Genomic DNA, 17,356 nt, shown 5'->3' with positions numbered 1-17,356 from the left:
AAAATGGGCAATATTTTCATTATTCTAACATTTCCAAAAATAGCTTGATGTCCAAACCAATATAAATTTCTTCAGATCATGGTACAATAGTTTTGATTTGCAATGAATGATATATTTCGAAACAAAAATTGACCTGGAAAACGGAATGCACCACGCAAACGTAAGCCATCCGACGCACGCTAGCGCCTGATCGGAACTTTCTAAAGGAACGTCTCCTATGTTACAAACTAACCGGGCAATCAATGCACAATGGTCCAGGAGATGCGTTTAAGTGGAAATTAGCATCTAGAACTCCACAGTTATTCTCTAGACGAAAACTGTCTTCGACAAAGTTGTTGTATATGATAGAGCGCTTATTTTGATGTTGTCAAAAATAGGGTGACCAAAATTTACGATGAAATAGAAATTCTAACTTTCTTATCTTTATAGATAGAGGTAAACATAGTTCTACAATGTTTTTTTCTATCTCGTGAAATAACCGATATAGCGCTTTTTTTCTAAGTTGCGTTAGGGTCACCATCAAAAAACGATTTTTTGCTGCTAATTTTACATGCAAACTGTCTTCGGAAGACTTTTAGAGCATACTAAGAAACACATTTTGCGATGGAGAACTTGTCAATATCGCAACTCAACTCAAATTTATTGATATTTCTTCCCAAAAAATACGCTCTCTTCATTCGCTTGTCATTCATTTTAGGGCAAGCTTAAAAAATGCTCATTGACGGCATTTGAAAGAATATACTTGAGTTGTTGCATATGATAGGGCGGTCATTTTTATGCTGTCAAAAATAGGCTGACCAAAATTTTCGATGAAATCAAAAATATAACTTTCTTATCTTTATAGATAGAGGAAAATATAGTTCGACAATATTGTAGCCTCAATTATTTTAAGCAGCTTTGAAGTACAAAGATAATTTCTTCTATATTATGAAATATCCGATATAGCGCTTTTTATTCTAAATTTCATTAGGGTGACCATGAAACGACGATTTTTTTTTTTTTTTTTTGCTCTAACTTATATATTTCAAATCCAACATCAAAATTGTCTTGGAACGACTTTTAGAGCTTATCAAGACAAATATTTTGCGATGCAGAACTTGTCAATATCTTAATCCTGCTTAAATTTATTGATGCTTTTTCACCTCGAAAACTCACGATTGCAATTGTAGTTTACTCAAATACAAAAAATAACATAGTTTTAAAAATCCCATATTATGTGGAGTCAAGTATGCTTTTTCAAATGCCGTTAGCGAATATTGTTTATGTTTGCCCCAAAAAGAATGACAAGCGATTGAAGAGAGCGTATTTTTTGGGAAGAAATATCAACAACTTTTAATAGAGCTGGGATATTGACAAGTTATTCACCGCAAAATGTTTGTCTTGGAAAGTTCTAAAAGTATAAAAGTTAGAGCAAAATAACCGTTTTTTTATAGTGACCCTAACGCAACTTAGAAAAAAAGAATATCGGTTATTTCAAGAGATAGAAAAAAAAACTTTTGTTTCACAAATTTGCTCAAAATAACTTAGGCTAAAACATTGTCGAACCATATCGACCTCTATCTATAAAGATAAGAAAGTTATATTTTTTATTTCATCGAAAATTTGAGAAGGTGCCTCTTCATAATGGCCCAGTATTTTTTATTGGGCGCGGTTTGGAGGGTTCACAACTTTTGGCACGAAATCGACATCATCTATCACAACCTTCGTGTACTGACATGATGACAAATCCGGCCAGAAGATCGTCGGACCGTCGTGAGCATTCAGGAAAGGGAGAATGACACTTTTCCAAATACACCTGTGCAGTCACGGAGTTTGCGGTAACGAAAGCTGTACTCCGCTTTCCGCAAGTACAAATCGCTTGCCAAATTAAGAACTTCGACATCTTCTGTGTCCGGAGGTTTCTCGGGAACATCCAACTTATCCTTGGCAGTCACATACAGGGTTCCTAGGGTCTGTTTGAAGTCCGCCTTCACATATGTCTCGTCATCCATTACGCAAAAGTGTGGTTTCTTTAACTTCTGGTCGTACAACTTTCGGGCACGACTTTTTGCGACCGTATTCTGTTTGTCGTCACAGTTTGGGGACTTCTTAACTTCAAACTTACGTAGTCCAGCTTGGTATTCATTTCGAATTCTGCGCGAAAGCCTTGCTCACATGTAACTTTTTAGCAGTTTCCATTTTAAGGCCGCAACCATGCGTTTGTGATCGTTTTCGGCTTTCGGCTTGACGGCTTTTTTCCGGATCTTCGCTGCTGATCAACAGTCAGATGTTCTTCGAACCGTTTCATGATACCAGACACTGTGGAACTCGCGATTCCCAACTTTTTTCCGACGACACGATGCGACAAATTCTTATTTTCGAAGTTCTCGTTCACAACTTTTTCGCGCACGCACTTTTGTCGCCATTTTGAAAAATTTTGCGCACCTGATGAAATCAACTCACAGAGTGTGAAAAATACACATTAAACTATATCTACGCAAAATTTCAATTAATTTTCCCCATCATGTGTGCGGATTTTAAACAGTACACCCTTTAAGGGGGGACCCCTGTCTGGGAGATCATCGAAAAATAATGAATTTTCGTAATTTTTTTTCGAATGTTAGAAATAAAGTGAAGTGTTCGGGTATTTCGGTAATTGTTTAAGGTATATTTGTAGGTGCATTTTACATTTTTTTTAATGCACGAATAATAATTATTTCGCTATTGACAGCTGGATGCGTAGATGCTGTCTGAAGATCGGTTCCTTGCTGGTGGTATCGGTTCTGAAGCAACGGGGTGTCGCAGATCGAATCCCAATGGATATTTGGAAGCTTTAGGACAATACGTTACATAGGGGTTTTTGAAAATTGGAAAAATTGCCAAAAAGGCAGCCAGTTTTGTTGAAAACGATTTATTTTCATGAAAAATCTAAAAAATAAGATATCATAAAACTATGTATGTTATGTAGCTATGTAATTCATTTTTACATACTGATAAAAAATTTCAGCCAAATCGGCCGGGTGGATCCTAAAATATCGATACAAACAAGTGAAAAAACATGGTTCGAGTAAAACGATTCAAAATTCGTACAGCAATACTATATCCCTTGTGGTGACTTCATAACTTTCTAACGAAATCACATTCCGAAAAATCCTTTTGGAACAACATTTTTGAGGGCATAAGCCCTCCAAAAATGCTAAAAAGAAAAATTTGACTTTTTCAACTTCCAAGACCGGTGTCCCCCCTTAAGTAACTACATGAAAGTGCCTTTCTTCCGATGTATGGATAACTCGTTGGTTATTATATGGGGTATTAATATAATTTTTTTTCTGAATTTTTTATGGAAATTCAAACAATTTTTTATTTTTCCTTCTTTGACTAAAATGTTGTAGATCTTATAGATTTAGATTTTATAGTTTCAATTCAAAAGTAATAAACTTTCGGCAGTTGATGGTGACAATGGGTTACGGTTTGCAGAACAGAGAACTGTAAACTAAACTGACCAGGCGTCGTTACGCGGGACAGTTCCGCATTTCAACAAAATGTCCCGAGTAAGATAACGTCCCGCATTTGGCGAAAAGAACGAAAATGTCACGCGATATAAATATATTTCAATATTACAATTTGATCATGTTGATTTTCTTAAATGGATGAACCTCAGAATAAAACTTTGATTTGGCAGGATGTTTAAGAGCGCTTCCAATGCATTCAACGATTAATACGTTGAGCTGGTTTCATCGCACCGACAGTGGACTTTAGAGCAAGGTTGGAGGTCTTCACGGCAATGTTTATCTCCAGCCGTTCAATTATCCATTCTCTAGTGATCTTTTGGCATGATGGGCCGATCCCAGGTTCGGCATAAAGACCACATCACCTGTTGGCGTAAGGTCAACGATGGCAGGGATAAGAAAAGGTTCAAATTTTTGAATACCGTAGAAACGTGTATTAAATTTTTTCCGTAAGTTCACAAATTGATACATTTATGAATAGGATTATAATTAAATGAAAAACCTACGTTTAGTATATTCTTTATCCCTGGTGAATCTTCGCTTATAACTTGCATCACGCGCTGTGGGCGTGGAATCTTCAGAATGGAATGGCTCCTACATCATAGTGCAAAGGTTCTTAAGTTGTTTTAATTGTACATACTTCATTTTATATTATTCCTTACCTTATACAATAGTTCAGAATTTTAACTAGCTTTAAGTTCAATTTGGGGTTCTTCGTAGCCACTTGGTTACGCGTTCGCTTACCAAGCGATCGATCGTGAGTTTCAAACTCAGGGTCCTCAATTGACCATCTTTGTGTTGTTATAGAATAACTACATCCACGCAACCATCATCAGCGAGGAAGATCGATCCACGGTCGAAATAAGATCGTTGCATCCATACAACTGCTCTGCTCTGCAAGAAACATCGGGCTACTGTTCTATAAATAACCCAACAATAATCAATATCAACTGTCTCCGCTGTCCGGTCTGCTGGACAATGGAAAAACAGATAGAATACCCTTACGCCTAAATGGCTACTACTTACTACTGTGTAATTTATAATTTATAGAATCATAAACATATGTACATGTACACGATTAAAACCCGGCTCTGTTACAGCTAAAATGCTAATGAGCCTATTAAATAAATAAATGGGATAAAAAAAAAGTTCAATTTAAGTACAATATTGCCAAATCGATTTCTAAGGTTCGCAACTTTCGGCAAGCACTTCGTACTCGTTCCCCGTTCATCATATGACTCGAAAGAAGAGCGACTTGGACATTCCCTCCTCGTCTGTCAGAGAAGGACCTTCTTCGAGAACTTGATGTGGATGATATATTCGACGTCATCGTTTACCTGGGGAACGTACCCGGTCCCTTGTTATTCGTTGAATTCTAGCATGAAGTACGTCTCGTCTTTCATTATGAACACGAAAAGAAATTTCTCAGATACGGCCGGTCTCGTCTGAAGCTTCCGCAGAAAAATGTCCATTTTGGCCGTATTCTCCATCACCGTTTGGTCGGTTGTTTCGATCTCCCGGCTTACGAAGCGACAGGTAGAGGATGTTGTAAATACCAGATCAGCTATATCACACAAAGTGCCTCAGGATGTCCAACTCCTTTGGGGTGGGGTGGAGCTGGTAGTTAGAAAAAATCATCAAATTGCTTGACAGTGCTGCTGCTGCGAATCAACAGCCTTGAATCATTTTTGTTGTAGGTGTAATGTTGAAGGAAAATTTGTTCAATTAAATTATGTTTTGTAGTTTTTTTTTTCCATCGCCATTCGAAAATAGTCCATATTTTACTGCATACGATAACACTAAAATCGATGAAAAATGGATTAGAATTTTGGAGAAAATTGTAGAAAATTGTAGATTCTCAGGCGTAAACAAAATTTAAACCACCGAAAAACCACAACTGAGTCACGATACTTAGAAAGAAATAATACAAATCAGGTTCAATTGCAAGTACACATGTTAAGAGTTTCATGAGTAAATGAGACTCGCCAAACTATGGTTGATTTTCACATAACTTATATCTAACGTTTTGTTTTTTGTGTTCCTCGTTAGACCTCTGACCATCTGATCACTCTACACTGTAAACACCACTGCAAGGAGCTGAAAGATGAACTCTATAAAACCTCGCCAATTGGGAGTGCTGCTTAGAGTTGAATGCCTACCACAAAAATGACCAAGGATCGTGGATTGCGATCGATTCGAAATGTTTCCACATAACAGTCGATTTTGTTAGCAATGAGATTAAATATCAATGGTTGAGCATTCTATGCTATTGTTCAAATATTATTCAACCGACTAGGTTTATGACATTTGATTATTGTGTGTTGGACAATGTTCCAATAGTGGAATGGATTTTAGACTTAAATTGCGTCTGTTCAACATTGCAGCTGATGATTGTTTGTTGGGTAGACCATACTGAGGGATCCGCTGATTGTACACTGCTTATCCAGCTACGACTGCGTCGATGATGGTTCACTTTGTACAGAAGCTTTGGTAGTTGTGATGCTGCTTGCATTTGTACAGAAGGACTTTTGCGGGAATGTTGGAATAGTCCGCCGTTTGGCTTTCTACGATATCTCAAACTATTGGCGATCGCCACAGCAGCACAGTGAAATGTCAGTAGCAGTTCCTCCATGTTCTGAGCATCAATCAACTATAGCGGAAGACGTCAGTCTGCGAGAATGCTGCAACGTCGAGATCCTGGAGTGCGACAAAGGTTTTGTGCCGCGAAACTATATGATCGCTTCGTCGAAATGGAAAACCAAATCGCCTAGTATAACAGCAGTTCAGGCTATGAATCTTCTGGCTCAAGGGATGCTGGTCTGTCGCTTCCACTGGTGCCAATGATCTGCCCTAACCATATCAGACTGTTATCTATAATGAGTTTATTCCACCTGGTCAAATGATTACTGAAAATAGTATCTATAAAAATATATGTTTGAAGCATTTAACACATTAAGGACCGTACGTTTTGAGGCAAACTTGTACGCTTCATTTGTTCGGATTCCACGAATGAGATCGTTTCATTCTGTGTGGGTGAGACGAAGGCGAGCCATCGGTAGGCCTTGTTAGATTCTTGGCAGACCAAGGATTCAACCATCAAGTGTAGAAAATACGGGTTATTTCGTGATCCATCCGTAATAGATGGAACACGAAACACGAGAAAACTCGTGAGCGGTCCGCAATATGATGATGGCTAGAATTCGCTGAATTTGAAAACCTATTGTTATTGTGATTCTTTCGGTTAATTTCTCGGCAATGGATTTGAAATGATAATTGCAAGCTTACGCGATACATTTAATTATGTTTCTATTGAGGCTTTTGTAAATTCTAATGAAATTAAATACGTCATACGACACCTAAGTTCTTCTCGTGTTAGGGAATCTATACAGTAAATGTTTCGATACCGCTCTGTATATGTAAATTGATATACGATTGCCTCATGCCCCGAGATTCGAACCTTCATTCCTATCCAAAATTTCACTCCCATTCCCAGTCTATCCAATGACGTCAACGGGTATATTTAGACAAACAAACGAGCTCCATCGTTGTAAATTGATGCACATCACGCGTCAGCCCCAATGAAGGTCAGTGTTTACAGCATCGAAAACCAACACCCCCACCCCACCCCCATCGCTACAGCAACAACGCCAGCAGCTGGGAGTGTGGCGTTCGAGCACATTTTCTGTCTCTTAATCGAGTGATTGTTTTCCACACCAGATGCATATTGACGCGGGTGGTTCGAATAAATGCCACCATCGTGTGTTCCACCATTCACCACCCGCTTCGATCGATCTTTATCAGCCGGGATGTCGTTGCTGTGAGTATGTGTTATGTGAACATGCTATGCTACTCCCTCTTCGTCGGGGATCATACATCAGCGCGAGCAGTACCCCCCATTTATTCACACGATAATGTTTGCTATTAGTTTGTGCCATTATGATGCGAAGCTGCAATCAATGCCACTCATTCAACGCTAAAGCGTTCAGCTCATATCCTCACACCTCGGCTTGTAAGCGAGCTAGATGGACATCACACGCGCGAGCGCTTAGTTATTTGATTGATTTCAGTGGAGTTTTCAACACGCTTCTGTAGACGAAGTTCAAGGTGTAAGAGAGTCACCCGGTGCTAATTCGATTAATTTCTTCTTCCAGGCTCTGTGACGATGAAGACTACAGTACCAACGACGAGGACTGCTGGACCGGCACACACTACGGTGACTACACGCACGAGGTAGTGTCGACCGCGTCCCAGAAGTACAATCCAGAGGTGCCATATGGCAGCACCACTGAACAGTTTCCACGCGACAGCCGGTTACAGATGCTGGTCGACAAGCTGATCAACTTGAAGAACGTGGCAACAAAAGCGGTAAGTGATCAATAGAGATAGAGATCGGCCTGGAATGAACATTAGCTTTCAGTGTTGACCCATTCCAGCGTGTCCCGACAACGTTTTGACTCACTAAAAACGCCATTTTTCTTCAAGTATAAATCACACGGAAGAAAGTAAAAAAAATAAAAATAAAATTGAGAAAATTTCCTACAAGAATCAACAGTTGGAGAACATTTAATAGTTGAATTCACTTGTTACCAGTCCAACACGTTTGTGACGTGACAACACCTGACTTCTTGCGGTTTCCGCCTGTTCAACATGATTGTTGTATTTTCAGTTCCGTTTCAAAACATACAAATGAACTTTGTTCTATGATTTGTCAACAAGAGATGAACGTAGATTTTTGTACATTCAGTTTTAAAAAAAAATCGCAAGAACTTTGCAAAAATCGGAATGCATTTTGTGACAACACGCTCTGTGCGAAAAAAAACAATCTCTACAAAGCGTCAAAAAATCAATGAAATGTATAAAATATGAATTTCTCCGTATTGTAGCAAGATATATATTATTTTTTAAGTTATTATCCTGAATACTTCTCACTTTCCTCTGAGATGTCCCATTCCCCTTCCGAAGGTTCCATCCTATAATGGTACTAATTAAAATGGTGGTCCTGAACCTACCCCCTTTCTATCTCAGCAACGATGCTTACCAAATTTATACCACAACGTTGACACTTTGATAATATGGTGACTTTTCTCTTGCTCTCTTCATTGTAGCGTTTTAGCGACATTTTGCGTTTTCATTGCTTAAACACAAAACAAAAATGTTTGACCTGTATGGAAAACGAGTACTGTGGGGGCACTACATCACTGCACGCACCGTTTCATCCTTCATCAGCTGTAATGAAAAAAATTCTCAAAATCATTTTCCACACGACACGAAGAAGACAGAGCTGTAAGAGAACTATTGAATTTGTTTGTTGTTGGAGGATACAGAACACATTCGGTTCGGTGGACATCAAGACAACAGGCAGTTGCAGCGAGTGGCGAGTGGTAAACGCAATCGCAAAACGGCAGCTGGTAGCAGAAGAAAAAAGTTTGTTCTTTATACAATCTGCTTTGGTGGCAAATCCAGAACAAGGCGGCATCGAGGGCGTTCGAAATGGTTTTTTTTTAAACCACGAGTACAAAGTTTTCTAAATTGGAACCATTCCATAAAACGAGGCGCTTTTCAGGGCCATTAAACCTTCCAAAAAAGAGTTTAGGAAATACAGTTCAATGCTTTCTAAAACATTATCCAAAATAATAATAAAACACAAATTGATTTTTTCATAATTTGTTTGCCAGGATATGATGAGTATGTGAATTAACAGTTGTTCTGAGCTTATTGATTGTCGCCAATTCTTAAATTGCTTCTAGATTGAAAATACAGTAATTTACACTTATCTCGACATTTAGCTAATTGGACGGACCTGTAATGCGACATATTTAGTTGGACATTTTTGTAAACATAAAGTTCGGGGTCCAAATTATGACCCCACATTGAAAGTCGACACTGTACCACTGTCATCGCAAATGTTCAATTACCTCCAATCCGATACTGAGTGGTGGTAATGCGATTTTCCAACTGTGAAAGCTGTGGCGAGTGGCAAATGCAATCGCTAAACAGAAAGGTTTAGCCGAACAAGATGGGGATATCGAGTGATAACAAAACAATGAACTCTTTAGATTGAAGATAATTTTGTGATCCTGAAAAGGACCCTTCTTAGCCTGCATATGAATCCAACGAGCGAACAAATCGTAATGAATGTATTTTTTTGCCATCGCTGCCTTTAACGCTCATTTGTTCGTCTCGTTTGACTCGCCCCTTTGGCTGAGTCTGCCGATTTGTCTCTATCCTGTGAGTGTGTACCGCTAGAGTACAAAATGCGTGGATCCGCTGAAAAATATATCATTCTCTTTCAAACCGTAAATCAGTGTGGTTGTATGGCATCGTTTCACATCGCATCAACGGATTGGTGCCGGAGCACCAGTGTACCTAATAGCGGTTATAGAATTTCGGCCGCCGGAGTGCTCGAGTTGGCTTGCAAAGCTGGTCACGACAATAAGAAAACCCGCCTACAGAACAGAGCACATTCGGTTCGGTGGCAACAACTAGTTTCAGCGTGTGACAAACGCAATCGCAAAACGGCAGCAGGTAGAAGAAGGAAAAAGTTTGTTTATACAGACTGCTTTGGTGGCAAAACCAGCCACCGTAAAACACGGCGCTTTTCAGGGCCAAAGAAGATTTATGAAAAAATTTTCACGATACCAATTCATTCTAAAGTGACATAATATGACATATGATATAAACTGATTTATTTTGTTTATGCTTGTTCTTGAACTTATTGGTGGTTGGGGTCTTTTAAATTGATCATTCAGTTTTCACAAACCCATGCATGGTTTCCGAATTAAAAGTGGCTTCAAATTATAACACATTGTATAGTCCTACGTCACTCCGGTTATGTCCCCGACATTACCCACCCGTCTTTTATTACATTAAAATTCATTTCCACTTTCGAACGAAGATCAATTTCGTTAGCGCAAACATCAAATGCTTGTCAATATGTAATTGTAGAACATATGCGAATTTATTTCTTTAAAAGTAATTTAGTAGTTTAAAAGTTATGAATTTCAAAAAAGTCATTTTTGGAAAAAAAAAAAAAGGGAAAAATTATTTTCAGACCATCGGTTATTTTAGAAAAATCATAACTCCCGTGGCCGAGTGGTTAGCGTCATAACTAACATGCCGGGGGTTCGGGTTCAATTCCCGTTCTGGTCGGGGGAATTTTTCGTCAAAGAAATTTCCTCCGACTTGCACTGTGATCACGCGTATTCTAGAGCTTGCCACTCAGAATGCATTCAAGGCGTGTTATTTGGCATAGAAATCTCAACTAAGTACTAATAAAAATGACGCAAGTAATACTACGTTGAGACGGCGAAGTTCCTCTAGGAACGTTAGTGCCATTGAAGAAGAAGATAACTCAATAACAAAAAGTAACGCATATCTGAATTTTGGAAATGTTATCTTACAAAATCTTAGCATTCAAGAAAAAATATAAAAAATACAGCGCCCTTGGTCCCGAGACAATGTAAACTTTTTACTGAATATTTCGATCATCTAAATCGGTACAGTACTTCAAAAATATGAGTTTAAAAAAAAGGTAATTTAAAAAAATATGGGAAATTCTTTTTTTTTTGGCAACCCTAAAATGGGAATGATCACCCTAATGATAAAAAATACGGGTCGAATGTATTGCTACAAAGAACAAAACTACCACTTTTCACGAAAATCCGAGAACCACTATATCGGTTTGACATGGAATGGCTGTATATAAACATTTCCATCGCACTTCTAGGTGGATTGACACTATTTTCGTAACTCAAACAGCATTCAAGATACTTACATGTTGTTAAATTATCTTGAATTTATTGAGAAATTGATTTCTAAACACAATTCTTAATAGAAAGTAATATTCACTAATTTGACTCATTGTCACCCCCTCTAAGGGGTGAGATTGGTAAACTTTCATTGAATCGCAGTTCAGTGATAAATTAATATTATTCAACAATTCCTTGAACACTTACGAGCAGGGTTGCCAACTATAATTTAGAAAAATCAGGAAGAATGAAAATATAAATCAGGATAAATCAAGATAGCTCATATTGGGTTGTCCGAAAAGTTAATGTAATCTTTGAGGAAACAAAAACAGCAGTTTCAATCAAAGCATTATAATTTAATTTTATATCCATGGTTCTGTTTCATAATCTTTCGCCATCTTTCACACAACTTAAATATTTTATCCTCCCGGAACATGTTTGCTTTTTCATCAAAAACTGCTGCGAGCCATACATGTGAGAAATAGGTTGCTTGGTAATACAGAATCATAATACAGAATACAGAATCCATTCCAAAGCCTACCAGAAACAGAGTTTATCTTCCTTCGGGCGAAGACCGGATATGTAAAAAAATAATAAGCATGGTATAAATCCTCGCATAGTCGTAAATGCTAGTGTTTCGCCTGACTTTTTGATCGTTTATATTTTTTTTCGAAAGACCTACTGCATCATTACAGTCAATTGCAGAGAAATCAATATTCAAATTTTCACTGAATTCATCATCCATGCTTTGGAATAAATCTTTACTCAACAAATGAGGAAAGCATATGAGCAGTGGAATTTTATGATATTTAGATATATCTACCATAGTCCCATCATTAAAGTTTATTCTACTTTGAATCAGACGAACAAATTACATATAAAATCTTTCCATATTGACTGTGGATTCAAAAATTTTCTCTGGACTTATTTTACACTCTGAAACGTATTCTTACATTATTAACTCTGGGGATACATCTACATACACATTATCCTCAATAAAGTAATGTTGTTCCTCAAACTTAATCTCATTGTGATTTCATAAATTCGTCAGACAATCTGGTTTCATGAAATTTTCTAGCACTGTTTTGGGAAGCCACGGAACAATTGAGGGTAGAGATAAAAAAAAGTTAAGTACAAAGTTTAACTTAATGTAAGATTCGAACCGGACAACTGTGCGAACCGGACAACTACCATGACAGAAAATTTTAGCATGGAAACCACTATATTTATTAGGAATAATGTAAAAAGTACAAAACACAGGGAAAATCAGGATCATTTCAGAAAAATCAGGATAAATGAATGTTCGTCAGGGTATCAGGGAGCGTGCTAAAAAGTCTGGGAAATCCTGAAAAATCAGGAAGAATGGCATCTCTGCTTACGAGTGTTCATCATTAGAGAACATTTCTACGTAATCAGAATGGTGTTTCACTCTAATTAACGATAGCTATTCAACAAAAAGTTCGAAAACTAACTTTTTTGACCTAATTGACTTGATGCAGTATTCTAGTCTAGACATTTGAACAAAATCATTTTTTCTTTCCTTCATATTTCTGTAGTTTAGGCATTTAAGAATATACTCTAGAAAAGACTTATCGAAAATCCTGTTATCTACCGAGTTAGAGCCATATTAGTGAAGCGGTATCTAACCTGGTACGGCCACAACAATGAACTTCAAACGCGTTTTTCTCGAAATTCGTTTTTCCAAACTGGCGTACACGATATCTCAAGTTCTACTGAACCGATTCATGTCAAATTTATATAAATACAATTTGCATGCTTCTCTCTATCGTATGAACCTCTAAAAAAAATGATACTTTTTAAATATTGCTTTTTTTTTAAATCGGGAAACGTAAGAAAAATGGTTTAAAATCGCATTTTGTTTTTCAAACGACTGCCATTTTGTCAAAAAAGATGTTTTTGACTTGTCCGAGGTTCATGCGATAACGGCATCTTTAGTGACTCAAAATCTGTTCGATTTTTTTGTTTCAGATAACCAGAAGGGCTGGCTGGAATCGTGTACGCCATGGGCACAACTTTTTTTTTAACTCCCTCACTTCATCAGCTTGTAACTTTTTTAGTTATGAATATTTTTTGTCCGTTCAATTTTTGTTTTATTGTTAAAAGATAGATGAACAAATAATGATATAATGGAAAGTAAAAATATTCTTTGTTTTATTTTTACGTGTCTCTACACTAGAAAACCCCCTCAATTTGATTTACATCGAATTCAATGTAAAATTCTGATTGCATAGAAGAGTCGCATTATGGATTTTTGGTTCAACTCAGGAACTGATCATAGAAGGTATCAGGAACATGCTCGAAATATGTTTGAATGTGATCAATGAGGTTCTGGTCAGAATAGCTGACATAATGAAATTCTGAGTAAGTAGAGGTGGGGTGGATCTGATACATTTTAAAGCGCTTCAGGTCCCAGGTGCATATATTCCAGAAACAATTCCGTCTGTATCTTCTGAACCCTACATCCAACCCGAAATCTGTTGCTGAGACACATGCCGTCCAATTGTTTGTCACATGCGGGCCTTGGAAACAATAAAGTAAAAATATTTTTGCAATTCGAATTTCAAAAATCAATTTTCAACTAACGACACAATATTATTAAATTTTCATTTTTGAGAGTCGGGAATTTATTGAGATCATACGGGAATAATGCGGGAATTCAAAAACTGAAATTTAGTGGCCACCCTGAAATTTATACTATAACTAATGTTAATATTCAGATATTATTAAGATAGCGTTACACATTTTCTTCTAGAACATTGATGCATGAGCTCATGAAATTGGTTTATTTTTATCTGATTCAGGTTTCCAGCAACGCTTTCAGAAGTGACTCCGACAAGATGCTATCCGACATGGCGGAAGGCTCGGGTGACCACTATCGGGACTACGATTCTACCGAGGAAGAAGAATACGGGGAAAATGGTTCCGGTTCGGGTGAAGGTAAGAAACACCATTTTTCAGAAAGGCAACTTAAGAATACAAAATATCTCTCATTACGCAGGTCCAGGATCTCGCCAGGGTTTCGAGATCATAAACGTCCAAACCGGAAGCAATTTCACGCCGCCGGCTGGTGCTGGCCACTCCAATCGAATCTCCGCTTCCAACGTAATGACGTTTGTAGCGATCCTGTTGGCAGTGTTGTTGAGCGGCAGCAGCAGCAGCAGCAACAGCAGACATTAATCCAAAGCCGGGAAAGCGGAACGGAAGCGAAGCGTTTCAACGTATTTTTCTTTCTTCTCATCATTGCTGCTACTTCATTCATAGGATCCGCGATGGAGGAGAGACCACACGCACAAGCCTTCAGCTGCAGCGCGAGTTTGTTTAGTAGTGCATGTGGGAACTCGTAAAAGTCAAATCGTAGAACTGTAAAATTATTAGTAATACCTAGGATATACAATCAATCTATTCATAGCAATGTAAAGCAATTGTACATTTGGCCGAACCAAAAGGGACAAAAACAGACAAAAGCCGCCTCGTTGGATGGCCTGAGCTGGCCGGTCTATCCGCGCGACGTTCGGTTCGACCGAAATATGTTGTTCCGCAATCGTGTGCGTGTATTGACTAGCATTAGAAGCCATAACTTCCTGAATGATTTCATTTTGTTTAACCCTACCAGTTTCATGTTTTACTGGAATTATTCAAACTAAAAAAGTATACTGAAGCAATCTAAGTTTTCGATTTCCTAGCTTTTTATCCCCTTCTGTGAGGTAATGTATGGAAGCGTATAAATTTTACCACGCAAAAAACGACTAAAATCTCATCTACCGTTTTGTGAAAGGACTAAACCGAGTTATATATTTTTTACATTTTATTATCAGCTCTTTAGATTTACGAACAAGTATCGCATTCAGAACCAAGTCGCCATATTTAATAAAAGATACTACATTTAGTTAGGTACGATAAGGGCAGAGAGGAGGTAGATGAAACAATATTGAAACGAAAGCTTGACAGTAGCATAGCGCACAAAGGATGCACTCCATTCAGATGTTTTCTTCGCATTGTGCCCCTGAAATAAAGTGCAAACCATGTGTCAAGTGCGAAAAAATATAGTTTACTAACCTTGAAGAAAAATCAATATAGTTACTTAGAGCAGGTATCCTCTTCTCAACAGCAACGTAAACAATACCGTAGCTAGAACTTTTTTAATTGATAATAGAAAACAGTTTAATTTTCCAATGCTAGAGTGTGGAGTCATGTGTAAATAATTAACAGTGTTAATGGGATAAATCGAAAATTTAAGGCTAGTTAACAGAACAATGCGCGGGAAGATTTGTGGGGAAGCAAAAAAGTTAGGAATGTTGTTTCAAAACTACCATCAGACACAGTTGTCGACGATTAAAAAGTATTAGGGTTTTCTTCCACTTATTAAACGAGTCAAAGTACCGAAGATATTCTTTCGTTCAAATCTACTCGACTATTTCTACTTACCAAAAACGAATCAATTTTGTATATAAAAACTACTTTCAAAGGCAACTACACGGCAGCGTAAAAACAAAAATTTTGTCGGAAGAATGAAACCAAATTATTGTAAATGAAAAGACCGTACAAGTGACATACCGTAACATGAAAAAACAACGTAGGAGAGAAACAAAAATAACAAGCTCAAAACTCCCTCAACAAGCGAATGTTTATAAATTATCCACCAAATTTCCAAATCAACGCAGCAGCTTCAGGGCCCTATGCGGAGTCCACCCCCGAACGAAGTTGTGTATGAACAGGGCAGCTGACGCAGCGGGTCTAGTCGTGACCTATACCACTACCGTGGAAATTATAACACATAGATACGGACCGTTCCCCCCGGCACAGGGGTCCAGGGTCCAGTAAAGAGTCTAGACTTAGTTACAAATTAAACTCTCCCCGCTGTTTAGTCGATAAGAATGTTTCACACGATGGTTTATGTGCTTCAGTTCAATAGTAGATAAATCGAAACCGGACGGAATCGGAACGGAATCAACCTTACGTGGGATTCAAACAAACAAGCAAATAAGCAAACAAAACATGAAATGATGCGAGAGAAAAAAAACAACTAAATAATTGTGTTTGAACTATCTGTGATTGAGCTAAGGAAAGAGAAACAGTTATTAGGGTGTATGCTGGGAGCGTGGAATCAAGGAAAGGTTGAACAAAAAAAAAGTTAATAACAATTCCCTCTGAGCAAATCTCGGGAGCGAGAAAAGAGAAAGAATAATTTATTGTTATCCAACTGTTGTTTAGACGAAAAGATAAACGAATTGTTTTGTTCATCGGATACGAAGAGAACGCGTTGAAAGGTGCATGCCCGAACGGCTTGGAGCTTCTTCCCTTTTTGCGATCGTTGGGTGCCAATTATAGAGAGTGGGTCTGTTGCATTCGGCTCCAGTGATAATTTTTAGGGTTAGGTGTTGAATTTCCAAATTTTCGTCTAGATTTGACCACTGTGTGAGAGGCAGTCTTTCGCGCAAAGGAGGAAGATGCCGGGGCAAGTACTGAAACCGTTCAAGATCGTGTATCACAAGAAAAAAACTCGTGTAACCCGTAATTCGTTTCCCGACGTTGAATTGTTTTACCTACACTTTAATGGCAGCATGAAGGAATACTAATAGTACGAAAATCGTATTTATAAAATAAATACAGCAGAAAACAGGAAGAATATATTTAAACAAAAAAAAACAACAGTGAAGATCACTTATAGGACGTTGTATAATAGTGACTAGGAAAAAAAAGAAAACAAGAAATCATTTCTGTAACAACAAATTTAAGAAAAAGAGTTGTTTTTTGCTTATGTTGATGCGTAAAATAGGTAGATTTGAATGAACCTATGTAAAAATGTGCGTAACGAAAAGAAATAATAAATATATTATTCAAAATAATTACCAGTATTTTTCGGTATAATCAAACTCTTAGCGTTTATTGTACTGAACATCGCCCGAGCTGCGATAAATTTCTAGGTGATGACATTCCAGCAGTAATTGATGACACTCCAACAGATCATCTAGTCGTAGTCAAATTAAAAATTTTCCCATAATTAGGTGAAAGCTAACAATTTGTTCATTTTTTTCATGGTTAATCACAGATTTCTAAACGGGAATAGGCATTATAGGCATAATAATAATATATGACAAA

The 17,356-nt window shown here is 37.7% G+C and overlaps 1 protein-coding gene across 1 annotated transcript in view; it reads left to right on the top strand.

Moving 5' to 3' along the window:
- LOC129771726 (division abnormally delayed protein) overlaps window positions 1-17,130 on the top strand; it is a 324,766-nt gene extending 307,636 nt beyond the window's left edge. Inside the window, exons 6-8 of the mRNA XM_055775704.1 lie at window positions 7,640-7,853; window positions 14,059-14,194; window positions 14,256-17,130. Of these exons, the coding sequence (XP_055631679.1) occupies window positions 7,640-7,853; window positions 14,059-14,194; window positions 14,256-14,434 (529 nt within the window). The 3' untranslated portion in view covers window positions 14,435-17,130. The remainder of the gene's footprint in view (window positions 1-7,639; window positions 7,854-14,058; window positions 14,195-14,255) is intronic.
- Window positions 17,131-17,356: the final 226 nt, after the last annotated feature.

The sequence above is a fragment of the Toxorhynchites rutilus genome, chromosome 2 (genome assembly GCF_029784135.1).
Source record: "Toxorhynchites rutilus septentrionalis strain SRP chromosome 2, ASM2978413v1, whole genome shotgun sequence".
In the NCBI taxonomy this organism is placed as follows: domain Eukaryota; kingdom Metazoa; phylum Arthropoda; class Insecta; order Diptera; family Culicidae; genus Toxorhynchites; species Toxorhynchites rutilus.
This window is presented reverse-complemented; position numbering and strand designations above follow the sequence as displayed.